The 18440-nt window shown below is 40.1% G+C and overlaps 1 protein-coding gene across 16 annotated transcripts in view; it reads left to right on the top strand.

The window, feature by feature from the left end:
• The first annotated feature begins 3247 nt into the window (after positions 1-3247).
• The window catches only part of LCORL (ligand dependent nuclear receptor corepressor like), a 153728-nt gene continuing 138535 nt past the window's right edge, over positions 3248-18440 (top strand). For 14 of the 16 annotated variants that reach the window (XM_072945850.1, XM_031686432.2, XM_072945831.1 and 11 more), the window contains exon 1: positions 3248-3652. In XM_072945850.1, coding sequence (XP_072801951.1) covers positions 3496-3652 — 157 coding nt within the window. In that variant the 5' untranslated portion in view covers positions 3248-3495. The remainder of the gene's footprint in view (positions 3653-18440) is intronic. The other 2 variants (XM_072945828.1, XM_072945829.1) reach the window with 2 other exon arrangements.

Below are 18440 nucleotides of genomic sequence, written 5' to 3' on the forward strand. Positions count from 1 at the left end.
AGTGATATGATATTCATTAGTTCTGTTCATTAATATTTCTATTTCCCCTTCTTTGGGGGAACATGATGGCACTGCACTTTCCCTTATGCAGTAGATTGCAAACGCGGCCACAAATCACTTCTTTCCCTCTTTCCACACTCCTTTGCAATGTGTCTTGCAGCTCTTCCTGTTAAGAGGTAGGATCTATTTCCCCATATTGACACTGGGCTTGGCCATATGATTTACTTAGGCAATGGACCTGGAGCAAATGAAACCCAAGAGGAAACTTCAAAAGTGCTTGTGCATTGAGGCTTGCTCTCTTGCTGCTCTTAGAACCCTGTGACTGCCACCATGTGAACAAGCCAGGGCTAGTCTCCTGATGATGAGAGACACCTGGCCTGATTGCTCTGCTGTCCTGGCTGACAGCTCACCCTCAGAAACAGCTGAGTCGTTGACAGGCAGCTAATCACAAGCACCTGAGCGAGCCCAGGGCCGGCCAGCAGAACTGTCCCACTGAGCCTAATACAAATTGCCATTCCACAGAATTATGAGCTAAACAAACAGCTCATATGATAAGCTTCTAAGTTTTGGGGTAGTTTGTTATGCCCCTGAAGCTCTCTGATATACTGCTCCTGTGAAGTTAGGCATAGCCATATGATTTGCTTCACACAGTGAAATATGTCACTATTGGCAGAAGTCTTTAAGGCCTTGACCATGACTCAGCATCTCCTATGTCTTGTTATGGTGACTGGCGAACTTCCAGATGGTGGGGCTCCACAAACCTGGGGTCCTGAGTAGATATGGAACAGCTCTCCCCACCGTCCCCAATACTGATTTTTGGAGAACATAGTTTAAGTAAGAAATATATCTTTGTATTAAACCTCTGAGAGTTTGTATTTCTATTACTGGACTATAACCTAGCCCATTCTGGCTAATACAGAATTTGGTACCCAGAAGGAGGTACAGTTATGATAGAAAACCTAAAATATTTAGCTATGACTTAGAAACTAGTAGATGGTGGCAAGGAAACTATTGTTAGAGACTGGGAAGTTGGCAATCCATGCTAGCTGTGGTAAAATATTTGCTAAAACTATTCATTCATGTCTCCCATTCTTCTGCTTTCTAAACAGAAATGTTTACCATGGTTATTTTGTTCCTATCCCACCACTGTATGTTCAGTGCACACGTGTGTGTGTGTGTGTGTGTGTGTGTGTAAGCAGGGATACTTTGTCTTTTCAAGTCTCCATAACAAGAGAAAATTTTTTTCCTGTTCTAATACAGGGACTACTAAGCATCATCCAGAGATGCTGAACTTTGAGATTAGTGCCATTACTGAACAGAATTTTTGACTGTTTTCCTTGTGATAGGAGTGAATGTATTATAGTATAAGAAGAGTGATCTGTAAATTGGTGACTAGAACGATGGATTGCAGTAATCATTGGTGCTGTTCACCAGTAAATTTGGGTTAATTTTCCTTCTGGCAAAAAGCAGGATTACACTTCCTGCTCCCTTGAAGATAGCATGCCCATACAATTTGCTTTTGTCAATGAAATGTGAGTGGTATTGACTTGTGTCACTTTTGGAAAGAACCTGTTTGCCATTCATCTTCCTTGTGCCTATCATGCATGTGGGGAAGTTATTGATTGGAGCCTCCCTAAACCATCTGGCTGCTTGGTGACAATGGCTAAGTTGAAGCTCTCCCCACTCCCCCAATCCCTTCCTCCTACAGAGATGAACATGTTGATGAGCAGGAAATAATTTTGTTCTTGTTTTATTAAACCACTAAAACTTTTGAATCTTTTGTTACTGCACCATAACCTAGCCCGTCCTAACCAATGTAGATTACTGTGAAAGTGATCAGGAAAGCTGCAGAGGCTGATCACTTGGCAATTATAATACCACTAGAATCCATAACTGAAACCATCCACTGATAATCTCAAAAGCACCTTCACTAGTGATTTCATTTGTTTCTCCAATTGTGTCGATTCTAGAAAAGATTATGAGATTTCAATTATTTTTTTCATTTGTGAAAATATAAAACTACTTCTTGACTACTGAGAGATGATGAGGAACGAACACTCTCTTCTACAAAGGAAAAAAAAAGGTGGATACAGATAAGCTATAAAACAGGGAGGGTGGAACTGAACTCAGAATTCACAGGCGTTTCCAAGAAGAATTAAAACATATTTCCCACAGATTGGTGCATAAATTTCCCGTAATACACAGTACCTCTCAGCAAACTTTGGGTGTCTTAGCTTCAGTGCAGCCTCCTGCACATGTACAAAGAAACATGCACAACCGCTGTGGTGCAAAAGAATGTTAATGGACTTTATATCTAATCAAAAGCGTTCTCTCTGAAGAAGTATTTTCTCCAGCGTAGCGTGGAATTCATTCCGTAACATTTGTTAAATGCTAAATCCCGTGCCACGCACTGTACTAGGTTCAGGCAAGTTAAAGACGTACAGAAAGTCTCAATGGGTCGCTGTCCTCCAGGAGTTTACTTTTTGTGGAACATAAAAGTTCCCCCTTTGGAGTTTTCATCCAGCCACATCCAAACCTACATAAACAATTTCCTGCGAAAAGCCCCGCACCTTTTCCCTAATCTTTACAAATATTCTCTCGCTTTCCGAGATGTCATCGCCCTGGAAACTGAAGTCACTGCGAGCTCTCTCTCTCTCTGGATATTTGGTAGTTATTTCGGGAGCAGCCGAATGACAGGCAAGCTCTTTCTCTGCAGTGGAGAGATGACACTGACCCGTCAAAAGCACTTAAAGCACGAAGCGCAGCCCGAAACTTAGAGACCGATAACTCTCGCGGCTTCCAATGCCCTTCTGTCGGAGAGTCCAAGGAAGTTAAGGCGGCTGGGTCAGACCCCGCAACACCTGCAGCGAGCGCACTATCTTGGGCACAGGGAATTGGAGGCTAAACCTACAAGCTGCCCAGAGCTGAGAAGTCCAAGGCCAATCTGCAAGGCCAAGTGTGAAAGGAGGATAGGAACGTGCCCATCTCTGCTGGACTACAAGAACCGGCATGCACCGCGCCGCAGCGGCAAGCTCCGCTTCGGGACCCCCGCGCAAAGGGGCCTGGGAAGTGAAGTCTCTTGGCGGCCGGAGTCGCGTCGCGAAGGCAGAAGGGAAGCGTTGCTAGTCCGCTCCATTAGCACGCCGGTTCCTGGCCGGGCTCCGAGCCTCTCACTCCCGCTCAGGGTTTTCGCGGGCGGCAGGAGCAGTATGGCTCGCTTGAGTAAACTCCTGGGGGAGGGGAGAGAGGGGAGTAGTTGGGGAGGCGGGGTCAGCGGAAGCGGCAGGTTGCTTCCTTCTCCTCACGCTCGCTCCCCGCCTCTCCCTGTGGGAGCGGTGGGAGGGGGAGGGAAGGGCAGTGGGAAGGTAGTGTGACACGTGTCAATCAACCCCCCTCCGGGGGGCGCGCGCTCCGGGGCTCGCGCCGAGGGCTCGCGCCCCTGCCTCGTGCCTGCGCCGCTCGTATGTAAATGAGGGCGCGTGACGCGGGACGCAGATGGACAAGGGAAGAGAGAGAATGGCCGCTGCCGCCGCCGCTGCTGCCGCCGCCGCCGCCGCCGCTGCTCAGTGCCGGAGCCCTCGGTGCGCGGCGGAGAGGAGAGGATTCCGGCGGGAACTCGACTCTTGGCGCCACCGCCTCATGCACTGTGTAGGTAAGAGAGACACGGGCCGGGGCCCCGGCTCCGCGCGGCGACGGCTGCCGCAGCCCGAGGAGTTTGTGGCTGAGGGGTTTAGTTGAATCTCCCGTTCGGGTCAGTTCAATGGGGGAGCGAGATGGGAGCGGCGGCGGCGCGGCGGCTCCGGCGCTCGCCTTTTGTCTGGGGGCTCCTCGCCCGGCGCGGTCCGCGCTCCTGCTCCTCCTCAGCTCTTGGGCTCCCCGGGAACTGTTAGTTGGGACCCGCTCGCCGAGCCCCCGAGGAAACGGCTCGCTCGCGCTCTCCCCGAAACTCCTCGGCGCCCCTCACCGCTCTCCGTCCACCCTGTCAGGAGGGAGGAAGCGGGCCGGCGGGTCGGCGCCCGGGCGGAGGGGAGCCGGCGGGCAGAGCCGGCGGGAGGAAGGCGGGCTGGTCCGCGCCCCCACCGGGCGCACACACACACCCCCTTCTCGCCGCCGGGGGCTGGGCCGGCCGACGCGGCCGACTTCTCGGCGACCGGGATCTGAGCGACCCCCGGGCGCTCGCGAGGCGGGGGCTGCGGCCCGGCCCACGGGGGGCGAGGGGCGGCGGGGGCGTCGCCCGAGGGGCGGGGGCGCCCAACTCTGCCCTCTCGCGCTCGGCGGCGGCCGCGGCGGCGCGGTGTGTACCCCTTTAAGAAGGAGCCGCTCGAGCGCTGACGGTTGGGATTTGAAGTTCTTCCTCCCTCTTTGGAAGTCTGGACGGAGAGGGGGTGTTGCCATGGCGACGGCAACCCCCCTTCTCCTCGCGGACGCCCCGACGACTCTGGTCCTCTCTTACTGTCATGTGATGGACCCTTCCCTGCACAGACACGCACATCGCCCTCCCCACCTCCCATCTCCGTCCTCCTGCTAGTTCGTCTTCCTTTTCTGTTGGGTCGGAATCGTTTTGCTTCAAACTTCTGGGCTCCGGGCTGTCATTCTGCGGGGTGCTGGGGGGTGGCGGGAGGTAGTGGGACCTCCCCACCTTGCCGCTGTCGCCTTTTTTGTCTGAGTGAGACGTGTGCTTGGAGCTGTTAATCCAGCAGGTTGGTTGAGTGGGCATCGAGGGGACCAGGCGGGTCATGGGATGGGGTGTGTTGTGAGTGTTTTGGAAGGGGTTGGTGGGTAGGAGAGCAGGAGAAGCGCTAGGAAGGAAGGTTGCATTGTCTCAGTGGATAGTGGCAGCAGCTTGCTCGACTGGCGACTAAATCTTGGCATTTGGAGTTAAGGAGTAACCTTAGTGCCTTAAGAAAACAACTCTCTTACCTCGTTTCCATCTGTTCTTGCGCCACCTCGCGCCCCCTCTCCTCCCACCCCCCTCAGATTTGTTTGGTTAGCGCCGAGAAGATCTTCCTTGTTTTTCACTAGTGAAAAGGAGCTCTTAGTAGGATAAACTAGTACAACTTCAGCTCAGAAATGTGCACTGAAGAATACGATGCATATTGGAAAATGTACGAGAAGGAAGGTTGCTCTGATTAGGGGCATTTAAGTTATGTTTAATCAATGAACTGCTTTACCCTTATAAAATATGTTTTGGTTTTATCTAAGGAAGCATTCTGGGAAATAGCTTTAGGCAAGTATTCATAAGTGATTTTACCTCTTTAAAAAAGTGTAAGAGAAGTCTCACAGTACTCCTTATATAAAAATTTTAAAATAAGTGTTGTTAGTGCTTCCTGAATACAAAATGGACCCGGTTTTTATAATTGCTTATGTAAAGATCTCTTCCACTGACAACCTGTTTGGAAATTGTTGAATTCGTTCAGATAGAATCAGGCAGGATGATAGCGTTGTAACACTGGCTCACGGTGTCTTCGTGTTAAGTTTTGCCGAAGCACGCAGTGATTTGACGATGTCTTTGTCGATTATTATGATTTAGAATACTTTGGGTTTTTCCTTTTTTCTTATCTTCTTACTTAGATGCAATAAGTATGGCTTTATCTCACAGAAATATTTGTGCTTTTGAAAAATAGTCAAATTTGAATTAAATTCAAAATTAATTGGATTTGATGGACAGAGGGAATTACGATATGTTTCTGTCTTACCTATTTGGATAGCAAGTAGCATTGGAGGACATTGAAAATTGAGTTCATGCTGTGTGTCTAATACGCAGTTTCTATGTTACATTTTTAACGTAATATATACCGTTATAAGGAATAAGGAAGGGGAATTTTTTCCTGAGCTCTAACTACATTTGAGAATTGTTTCTCCTAGCCCTAGGCAGGAGACCCAATTAAGACTCATCTCATGTTTTGTTTTTGTCGTTGTTGTTTTTAAAATACTCGATAAAACTCTCTTAAACAGGATATACACTTGTTGATTGGGTTTTTTCAGTATCCTGTGTGTGTGAAGCATCTGTTCATAGTATGAATTGGGATTAAATGTATTTTGTGTAACTATTTTAAGTTACCTTTCTCTATTACTTTGTAAACATATTTGCAAAAAAGCCATATTTTTACTTCACATATATGTATGTGTGTGAATGTATGTGTGTATATATATACTTATGTGTTGAATACTCAATGCTCTTACTGCTTGAAATTATTTTTTATAAAATATTCTTTCTGCTTTTGGGGAAGAAAATGATCCATAATTCTTATTTTTAAATGAGGTATAGAAATTGTAAGCAGCATCTCAGGGTTGTACAGCAAATCAGAATTGAGTCAATAATGAGGTTTCAAATCTCAGTTCTTAGCCTAAATCTTTAATCTCATTCATTTTTTAAATAGCATATATAAATATTCTAATTTTATGGGCAAAAACTTGATTGTACTAAAGTTAAATATTAACTAGCTAAGACATTTAACTCTTGATATGGAAAATGATATTTACCTTTCTCTGTTTGTGAAACTCATCTCTTTAGGTTAGATTTGTGGCTACTCTGTGATTTATTTCAGGTTTTTCTTTTTTTATGGTTTAATTGAAGAGTTGTCCTATAAGCTCTGTGTCTCAGTTAATAGCTTTCTTTACAGTGTGGTGCTTTTTACAGTTTTTCTGTAATCATTCTATACTGTAATTTTGAGTATGCTTATCTAACAAATGTTTGAATGCTTGTTGGGTATAGTGAATAGTATCCTACTGCTCAGCATGATATTGAGTGATAACAGATACTGTCCTGGATCTTATGCAATATATAATATAACTAGTATCTTGTAAGTCATAAAATTTAAAGCAAAGTCTAGGGTAAAAGGAATGAATTAATATGTTTTAAAACATTATCAGGATTTATATAGTCTATTAGGATATTTGATCTGGGAAATAAGGCAAGTTTTTTGTTTTGTTTTTGTTTTTAACTTTTAATTTTGGTATAATTTTGAAATTATGAGAAAAAATTGGAATAATACAGGGAACCTCTATATGCCCTTACCTACATTCACCAGTTGTATTATATTTTACTTTATTTGCTGTATCATTCTTGCCTTATATCCATCTATTTTTTTTTTCTGAACCATCTGAGGGTAATCTGGAGACACACCTTTTTACATCTAAATTCTTCAGTTATATTTCCAAAAACCAAGGACATTGTCTTACCTAACCACAGTGTAGTTATTAAAACCAGGAGATATAACATTTACATACTATTAATAGCACTATTATCTAATTCATAATCCATATTCAGATTTTTATCTGTTAGTCTGTATTATTTATTTTTTCCCCAGCCCAGGATCATACATTGCATTTGGGCATCGTATCTCTTTAGTCTCTTTTCTGGAATACCTCCTCAGCCTTTCTTTTATTTATTGACCTTGACATTTTTGAAAAGTACAGGGCAGTTATTTTGTAGAATATCCCTCAGTTTGTTTGTCTGTTGTTTCTTCGTGATTAGATTGGTTATGCATTTTTGGCAGGAATATCTCTGAAGAGATGTCTGACCTTCTCAGTGCATCATATCTTAAGGTTCATGATGTTGATTTATCCCCATTTTGGTGATGGTAGCTTTGAAAATTTGGTTAATGTGGTATTCTCCATATTTTTCCCTGAAAGTTATTATTTATCCTTTTGTATTTAATATGTAATTTGTGAAAAATACTTGAAAGACCAGGATATTTACATAGTCTCATCAAAATTTCACTCATAAGTTTTAACATCTATTCATGATTTTTCTAACTTCATTTTATAGCTAGTAGTTGATATTCTGTTATAAAGCAGTCTTTCTCATCTCCTCCATTATTTATTTATTTATTTATTCAGTTATTTTTATCAGTATGAATTCAGGGATTCCTATTTTATTCAATGGTTATTAAATCTATTACTGTTATTTTGATTCCCAAATTGTTCCAGATTTGGCCAGTGGGAGCCTCACTGAGCTAGTTCCAGTGTTTTTTGACAAATCACGTGTCTTCCCAACCCCTCCCTGCCTAATGATCTTTTTCAGCACTTCCTTCCTGCCAAAACAAGATATTCTGGGTTCATCTTGTACTTTACCTGTCCTGGCCCTGACATCAGCTATTTTTCCAAGGAGTTTTCCATTCTTTTTAGTGGAAAACTTTTTAATTTATTTTAAATTTATTTATTTTAAAGCTATTCTACAGTTCCTTTCCCCACCCCCATTTTTTTATTTAAATGAAGTATAGTCAGCTTAGAATGTTGCATCAATCTCTGGTGTACAGCACAGTGTTTCAGCCACACATATACATACATATATTCCTTTTCATATTCTTTTTCATTATAGGTTAACTACAGGATATTGAGTGTAGTACCCTGTGCTATACAGTAGAAACTTGTTGGAAAATACATTTAGATACCAAGATCTGAACAGTAGGTTTCAGGACTATTGTTTAGTTCTGTTTTTCTGATACAGAACCTCATCATCAGTGTAACTGATTTGCCTAAGGTTACAACAGTCAAATGACAAAAGGCTTGATTAGAATGATTCTATTTATTAAACTCCAGCGTCTTTCCAACATACCGTTGTTGTCCAGTGACAATATAATGGGTGCCAAATATATAATTTAAAATTTACTAGTAACCACATTTAAAAACACATTTGATTTAGCCCAATATATTAAAAATATTTTAACATTAACCCATAAAAATTGTTGAGTTGCCTTACATTCTTTTAAAAATATTAAGTCTTTGAAATATTTTTTTTTAAGCATAGAGCAATCTTAGTTTGGACTAGCTACATTTCAGGTGCTTAGTAGACTCATGGCAAGTGGATACCACATTGGACAGCACAGTTCTGTAGTGTAGTGGCTTCAGCCAGCTTTTTTTTTTTTTAATTGAGTTATAGTCAGTTTACAATGTTGTGTCAATTTCCAGTGTAGAGCACAATTTTTCAGTTATACATTATCGTACGTATATTCATTGTCACATTCTTTTTCACTGTGAGCTACCACAAGATCTTATATATATTTCCCTGTGCTATACAGTGTAATCTTGTTTATCTATTCTACATATGCCTGTCAGTATCTACAAATTTTGAACTCCCAGTCTGTCCCTTCCCACCTCCCTCCCCCCTGGCAACCACAAGTTTGTATTCTATGTCTATGAATATGTATTTATGTTCTGCTTCTGTTTTGTATTTATGTTCTTTTTTTTGGATTCCACATATAAGCGATCTCATATGGTATTTTTCTTTCTTTTTTCTGGCTTCACTTAGAATGACATTCTCCAGGAACATCCATGTTGCTGCAAATGGCATTATGTTTTCATTTTTTATGGCTGAATAGTATTCCATTGTATAAATATACCACCTCTTCTTTATCCAGTCACCTGTTGATGGACATTTAGGCTGTTTCCATGTCGTGGCTATTGTAAATAGTGCTGCTGTGAACACTGGGGTGCAGGTGTCTTTTTGAAGTAGGGTTCCTTCTGGATATATGCCCAGGAGGGGGATTCCTGGGTCATATGATAAGTCTATTCCTAGTCTTTTGAGTTATCTCCATACAGTTTTCCACAGTGGCTGCACCATACTGCATTCCCACCAGCAGTTTAGGAGGGTTCCCTTTTCTCCAACAGCCTTTCTAGCATTTGCCATTTGTGGACTTTTGAATGATGGCCATTCCAGCTGGTGTGAGGTGATACCTCATTGTAGTTTTGATTTGCATTTCTCTGATAATTAGTGATGCTGAGCATTTTCTTCATGTGCCTGTTGATCATTTGTATTTCTTCCTTGGAGAATTTCTTGTTTAGGTTTTCTGCTCAGTTTTGGATTGGGTTTTCAGCCAACTCTTGATGGTACCACTTATTTCAAATCTGTTGATACTAACCAAACCTATAGCTTTCTCCAGATCTTTTATTTGAATAATACAATACAGTGAATAAGAACATAGACTCTAGGGGAAAAAAAAAAGAAAAGAACATAGGCTCTGGAGCTAGACTACTTGTGTTTGAATCTGAGCTGTTACTGCCGACCGGTGTGGACACATTACTTATCCTCTCTGTACTTCAGTTTCTTTTCTGTAAATTGAAGATAATGAGACTGAAAATTGTGTTGATGTTTGTTAACATGTGTCTGCCATATAGAAAGCATTCCAAATGTTAGCTATTGTTATTATGATTGTTTGACGCAGGTTGTTAGCAGCTTTAAGCTTTTTTTTTTTTGCCAATACAGTCTTTTTCTGGTGGGAATGCTTTTGAACAATGAAAAGATCATGAGGCATGTTAGAGAAAAAGATGGTAAGGGCTGGAAAGATCTATATTTTAGGATATTCTTGAGCCACAGGGTCATAGAGCTTAAGAATCAAGTATAATCACTTAGCCTAATCTTGGCTTTTTTAACATATGAGGAGAACAAAAGACATTTGATGCCATTCTGTATTTTAGGAATGTTTTGGCTTAGTAGTACCTGAATACAAGAAATTAATTTAAAATCATTAACAAAATCTGTATCATACTAGATCATCCTAAAGCTGCTTTTTGTTGGTACCTATTCTGCCCTCTTCCTGACAAATCACTGTCTTAGAGCTCTGCATTCTGCAAGGATTTAGAGTGGACTTTCTTCCAGCTACCTGCTGCATTTATCATCAGCATTATCAGTATCAGAGGGTATTCTCTTCCTCTCTTTTTAACCTCTGAAGAAGTTATGGGAGCTCTTCATAGAGCTGTAACACTTGAAGTTGGGGTAGTTCAGGTAAATAAAGTTCTAGATGATCAACTTGACCCTTCTTTCTGGATGCTGCTTGCCTCCTACCCTCTTTATTTCCCCCACTAACTTCCACCTCATCTTGTCACTATTGCCATGTAGACCCTAGAAGAGTAGATTTGCTTAGAAATCTGGATTTGATGAAAACTGTGATGGATGAGTCAACTACAGGTCAACTACCCCAGATATTTGGTTGAACATCCATTGTTTTCGAACACTAACAAATTTTTTATCCATTTAAAAAGGTGTAAATAATAGTACTATCTAATAATATGCATCAGGCAAATGGGTTCTGTGATGATCTTTTATAGTTGAGCAGCTAAGACATATAACCAAACTTCTCTGTAAAATAGGCATATTGGAATTCTGCATGTAAAATTTGAAATTCTGTGTACTTTTGGATTATTGTATACTTGGAAGTTCTGCCATCCTTGGGACCAAGCAGTGTATGAATTTTGTGTATTTGCAGATGTTAGAAACAGGCTGTAGGCTAGTCTGAGCATATCACTTGTAGCTTCCTTTCTGTATGGTGCTGTCTCTTCCTGTCCATGCTACTTCCCTTTGCTGGCTATACGCGTGTACCCCTCCCTGCTTGGCTGTGTACTATGATAAGTTGCTATAATGTTCCCGACTTGTCTTTCAACCCTGGATCTTTTATTCTTATACCACTGCACAGTCTTGGGAGGAGCAACAAAAGCATGTAGATTTTTGGATATGCATGCAGTTTTTTCTTCCTTATTAGTAAATCCAGTTTTTCAATTATGGTATCATATATTACTGGGGTGTGACACTATGTCTTTTTCTGTTTTGGTAATATTCCTTCTTTGTGGTGTGGGTGTGTGTGTGTCTGTGTAATATGGCCAGCATTCATGGGTGAGAGAGAAAATTTGGTTAGAGCACCACATTCATTTGGGGGACTCATTTAATTTTATTAGAGTGCATGCATAGGGGCTGAATCTATTATTGAGTAATAATGTCAGAAATTTTATTCAGCACAGAATATAGATACAAGAATGTAAATAGGCCCAGACCAACCTACTACTACCATTATGAAACTAATTAAGGTAACAATGCCATATTTGTATTTGAAAAATGGCACTTTGCTCTTAATTAAAGCTAAATAAAAATTTGTTTTAAGAATTTTTGTGTTTTCTAGAAAATAACTTACAATGAAGAATCACTTTTCTGTATCTCATCTCCTTTCGTTTCATGTAGTTTTTGCATTAATTAGCAACAACCCTATCCTGCTTACTTTGCTTCTTCTTTTTTCTTTTTTCTTTACCTTAATCTGTTGCCAGGTTATTACTGCTTTCTTCACAGTATCTCTCGGATTCAGTTTTTCTGATGGAGTAGTAAGCACTTGGGCAGATTCAGGTTAAAATTCTAGTTTATATCAGTATCTGCATTGATAATTTTACTGTCCTTCAGTCTAGCTTATAATCTGCGTTTAATCATTATTTGAAATAGCTCCTTTGATTTTGCAGTTTTCATCAAATAAAAGCTCCTAACCATATTCAGTTAGTTAACCATAGTCTACCAGGCTTATTTTTCCCTATTTGCCTAGTTTCTTCTTTAGAAACTATTTTCACCTGCTTTTACTTCTGTTTTGTACGCATTGCCCCAAATCTAGAGTATCTTATTAATCATAACAGCTACCCTGAATCCTCAGTCACCTTTAAAATCCACCTGTACCCTAGAGTCTTTTCTAAAGTATTTATAGAAGAACAAGGTTGAGATCTTTCTCTGTTAATTCGTTTTGGCCAATTCTTTTCTGATGGATATGTGTAAATTGTGTATGGAGGAAAATAACTTTATCCAGTAGTCTTCATATTTGAATAGTAAACCATTTAGTAAACAGTTTAGGGATAAGGGACTAAGTCTTGACACATGGTAAAAAGACTAAGAATTGAAAGAACACAGTTCCATTTTGGCCTCTACCATCCTAACATTAGGCACAAGTCATTTCACTTTTCACAGATGGGAGTCTGTGAAACTAGGTTAATATCTGTCCTTAAATGTTCACTATTTTTTTGTTTTTAATGAAAGGCTCTGTAATACTTACATGGTAGTGGTTTCTGGACTAAAGATATAGATTAAGGAAGTATTAGTATAAAGATGATATTTAAATCCGTGGAAATGGATGAGATCACCTAACATAGTATACAGTATAGATTAACTCATAGTATAACTGCAGAGGAGTGGAATACTCAGTACCATGCCTTAAGGAACCTTAATTAACCTTTGGATGGAGGAAGAGAAGCCTCAAAGTAAGACCATTTGACTTCTACACTGAAAAGTAAAGCCATTGACTAAGTAGGAAAACTGGGAGAGGTGGTATGACCAAATCTAAGAGAGAAGAGTGTTACTATAAGGAGGGATTGTTACATGTTGATGAAATGTCAAGTACCATTAAATAGGGAAGCGTACGTTGTTTTTGGCAACATGGAGGTTCTTGGTGACTTAGACTAGATAAATTTCAGCAGGGTGATGGGGATGGAAACTATGTTATAATAGATTTAAAAGTAATTAAGATGTGTGTAAGTGGAGGAAATATTTGTAGCAGACTACACATTTGAGAAGTTACATTCTGAGGAAAAACAAATAGAGCAGTAATTGGAAGGATCTGAGGTCTAGGGATGTTTGTTTTATAGATGGCCAGTAAGATGGGGAATACTTTTTTGAACTGATAATATTCATGGTTACTTATATGTTGTTTAAGCTGAGGCTTGATAGCAACAAAATATTGAGAGAGAAGTTAGATAAGTAGGATGGGCTTGGCTTAAATCAGTGAATGTGAACTCTAAATTTGTTACTTTCTTCCTTCAAAACATATTTTCCTAATTAAGTTCATCACTAAGATAGAATATGTGTGGCATTTATTAGTGCGTTACACATTTTAAGAGAATGATTTTTTCCAATGAATTTACTATTGTCAGTCATCAAATATCTCGAGTCCTACTGTGTGTTGGTTAATTACAGTGTAATTGTATATTTATTCCTTAACTAGGTTCTGAGCTAGAAATGGACTTAGGAATCACAGATCAAAATACTAGCTTTTTAGACAGTAATGTTGTATTAAAGAACCTGGCTTGTAACTAATGGCAGATTAAACAATATCACCCTGAACTGGACTTATCAACCTACCAAAGACAGAACAACTGGAGCTGTAGGTCTCTTCTAAAATTCAAGGACACTCCACCCCATGTGGTTGGCTTATTGGTAGATATGACCATGTAGGCAGCATGAGCAGTAGGCTTGGACATGTATCAAAAATGACCTTTAAAACATTAATCTATCCCATAGGAACAACTCAGGATGTTGCTAGTACTAGTCATTCCTCTTTCCTTTCGTAGGATGAATAAGGGGTAGAGAAAAGGGCACAAGCTTCTTCCAGGATACTTCCCCCAAGAATATGAGAAGTATTAGAAGAGGTGGGAACTGGAGTTTGGTAAGAAAGCTAATTCCTACACTAGGAACAGGATTTAGGCTTTGCTTTTAAAGAGCTCGCAATAATCAAGGATGTTAAGTATTAGAGTTGGCATAATATAATGGAAAGACATGGGAGAGAGCAATTAGTTTTGATTTGAAGGATCTGAAGTGACTAGGCTTCAAAGGATTGAGTGAAAGCAGGAATTGGCAAACTTTTTTTGTAAAGGGCTGGATGAAAATATTTTAGGCTTAGTAGGCCATATGGTCTCTATTGCAGCTCCTCCACTCTGCTGTTGCAGTGCAGAGGCAGTGTATAAATGAAAGCGCGTGGCTGTATTCCAGTAAAAAATTATTTACAAAAATAGGCAGATTTGGCCTACAGGCCATAGTGCTGATCTCTAAGTTAAATGATCCACAGGAAAGTAGGGTGGAAGGAGTGGGCTGAGGGATAGTATAAGCAAAGGTATAGAAGTCTAAATCATATGTATTCTGAAAATATTCAGCACTCCAGTGTCATTGGAGTATAGGGTGGAGGTAGGAAGTGGGACTGAAAATATAAATTATGGCATCTATGAGGAGGGAATTATGAGCCTTTGAAGTTTGTTTTTTGGTGACTAATAAGCATGATCAGATAAGTCAGCTTATTTTCATTTTGAACATCTGCTGTTGGTTCAGGTTTGAGGGGGTTTTTGTTTGCAATAGTTTAAGAAGCTCAAATTGAAGCAGCCCTTTTAAGTCAAAACTGGGAAAATGAGCAGTCTCCACTTCAGTATATTAATTAAGATATTGGATTGCTGAAGTACTCTCAGATTGCACCCTTCTTTTTTGCCTGGGTGCTGAACAATTTGAAAATTAAAACAAAGAGAAAGATCAAAGCAGGATATCACTTTTGTTACTAATAAAGTCCAACTTAGAGAAATAACTTGGTGAGAGAGTCAGGTGGTCTGGCATAGGCCAATTTTTTCACCCAGTTCTAGGCATACTAAGGAGGCTGAGCAGAATATGAGCTCTCTGCAGGTAGCTCACTCCCAAAGATGTACTCAGTTATTCTTTACAAAATCACCAATCATATCAGTCACTTCAGTTCCCTAGGGGTGAAGAGAGGCTCAGATGGTGTTTATAATGCATCCTTCCTTATAGAAATAGTAAGCAAGGAAAAGGTGTTACTCCTCTAACAATCAGTGCTAATTTTTGCAGAGTTGTATCTGGGCATAAGTGTACTGGAAGCAGTACAACTGTCATTATACTGAAAACAAGTGAAACTTATCTATTCTGGATGTTTTAAAAAATATTTAATTCTAGTGTTTGAAACACCCATTTTTTTAAACAATCAAAATAGGGTTTTTTTTTTAATGAACTGAATTTTCTGTAGGCCCATGTAAGATAATTTATTTGACTAGAAAAGAGAGAAGACTTCCTTCATCAATTTTCAATTGATTTTTTCAAGTTTAGAAGGAATTAGTTAAAAGAGGAGAGCACTGTTTCTTTAAGTGGAAAAAGCAGATACTTTGACAAATAGATTATCCTTTTAATTAACTCTGATTATGGGTGCTTATGCAGTTTATTCACTGGTATCCTTTCTTTTTTAATGTCATCAGTTGTTCTTCTTTTTTTTTTTTTTTTGTCCTCTTCCTCTTCCCTTTCTGGACGTTTTAGTACTAAAACCATCAGGTGGAGCCAAACAAAAGTAAGTATCCACACTGAATGGGATATGTGGGAGGAGGAGCCATGTCCTCTTGAAGGAGTGGGATGTCAGAACCTGGAAGAGGTGAGGAGGGTTGCTGTGTGAGTTGATGGAGCTGGAGGCGTGAGGAGTAATCTGCATAGGAGGGCACACTAGGATAAGGTGTTTGAGCCCAGGCAGGGTCAGTGTGGTATCGTTGAAGGAGGATAACTTGGTACAGGATAAGAGGATGATGAGGACACCTCCTTGGGTGGGGAGTAGGGGAGGGGTGGGGCAGCGAAAAGTCATCCTTGTAGAAGAGTAGCCTGATTCGGGTGTATTGAGCCTTGGGTTGGTTGAGGTGGGGTTCCATGCATGGAAGCATCCCAGTGCAAGGTCAGAGCCTGAGGGATGGGGGAGGAAAGCATCCCAGTGGAGGGTGAGCTCGATATATGGGATGTTAGTGCCTAAGCAGGATGAGGAGGATATTCTTGTAGGAGGAGTACCAGGCACAAGGAATAGGGGCCTGAGCAAGGTGGGGAGGTTATACCTGGGAGATGTGGGGATATTGGGGCAGTGAGGGATAAGGAGAGCATCCATGGGGGACAGGGAAGCAGCCACAATAAGAGATTAGTAAATACAGGAAAACTGGTCAAATAAGTAAACATTAAGGACAATGGGAGTCTGGCCTTTCACTGAGAAGACAGTTTCCAGTATGGAAATGGAAAAAATTAGAATGCTCTCTGTAGTGTTGGACTGGAAAAGAGGTATTGGTATGAACTCATGGTTTTAATTATACATAGATGTAGAATATAAAAATATACACATATGCCCTATACTGTGCACTGAGAAGGGGCCTAGGAGCAGTGACACCCCAATAGCAATGAGCATAATGTATCATTGTTAATTTCCTGATTTTAATGGTTGTATTTATAAGAGAATGCCTTATAGAAAATACTTCTTAAAGAATTAAAGGGTGATGGGACATCATGTAGGCCGTTTACTCTCAAATAGTTGGAAGAGTAAAAGTTCTTACCATATGTAAATTTAAGATTGTTATGAAGTAAAAATAAATTTTTAAAAGCAGTGTCATTAATCTTAATATTACATTGTCTTGAATTAATCACTTTCAGCCCTTTTCATAGTTGATACTATATAAATTGTTTTGCAGACTTTTCAACACTAAGAATTGCCCTTTGAAATAATGACAGCTAATATCTTTTGAGTGCTTAGCATGTGTCAGACACTGTGGTAAGCTTTTATGTGTTTTAATCACATTTAATTTTCACATGTGAAATAGTACAATTTTTATCTTCATTTTACAGATGAGAAAACCAAGGCTTAGAGAAGCTGACTTGCCCAAGACTTCCCATCTAGGAAATATGAAGATAGAATTCACATCTAAGTCAATATTACTCTTTTGGTCAAACCTAGTTCAAAAATGAGCAAGTCTGATCCTTCCTGCTTCGTGGTCAGATAGTTGCATTTAAAAGTTCAGTACCAGAGCTGTCCTGTTTTATTTTAGAACTTTGAATTTTGGGACTAGGGAAAAGTATTCTGGGTTTAGACTTCCTTGGCCTTTTGTTCCTGGCCCTGGAATAAGAGAGACCCAAAGACTTCTGTATTTGAATGCACATATATTAGAGTTAAGGGTTCCCTTGAGATGGATTAATCAGGGAATAATACCCCGCAATTTCTTGGCTGTAAAATTGGGAATGGAGGGCGATAAGAACATGGAGTTAGTGGAGCAAGGATTTTCCCCAGCATAGATTACTAATGTTAAGTTTTAGTCTGGATATAAAGTTAATCCTCTATCCCAATTCCAGAAATGATAACCATCCCCTTTTGATTTCTTTTGAACTTTTCCTGAGAATGGCAAATGATCAAATAGAAAATAGCTGATGACAATTTGTTTCATTTTAATTATCTTTGCCTGTGCTCCCCATACCCATTTAGAGTATAGGAAAGTAGTGCCCTGGTAAAATACGTGTTTGTTTTTTGTAACACACCAATATTCAGCCTAATCAGTACTATTTTTCTCCTTTGCCTCGCTTCTTGACCTTTAAGTATTTCTGTTCTAGCATAGGTAGTGCTTATGAATGGGAAAATTTCCCTGCAACTACACATTGGCTTACTTATCTAACCTCACTATCTTCATTCTTCTCCTCAGTCTGAACCCACAGATCTTTTTATCTCCATCACAGACTGAATTTTTGCTGACCCTCTCATTCTTTAGACCTATTCTAAAATTGTTCTTTTATTTTTTATCAAGAATAATTGAATTTTCAGTGTTGAAGGAAGCATGGCCATCTGCTGTAATCCTTTCATGCATCTCTTTTCTCCTCATAATTTTTTCAGTAATTATTTATGGGCCAGGCATTGTGCTAGGGGATTTGGATGCATTAGATTGTCTTTGTGAAGAACAGTCTTGTAGTGAAGACAGACCTCTCCTACTATAAAGTATGATAAATGATATAATAGAAGCGTATACACTATTGTGATATAGAGGAGGAGAGTGATCAGGTTTCTTTGTGTGGGTACAGGAATGGTCAAGGATGGTTATGGGACATGAGAAGAGAAAAGAGCAATAGAAGCTGAATCATAGAGAAA

Source organism: Vicugna pacos, chromosome 2, assembly GCF_048564905.1.
Source record: "Vicugna pacos chromosome 2, VicPac4, whole genome shotgun sequence".
NCBI lineage: Eukaryota > Metazoa > Chordata > Mammalia > Artiodactyla > Camelidae > Vicugna > Vicugna pacos.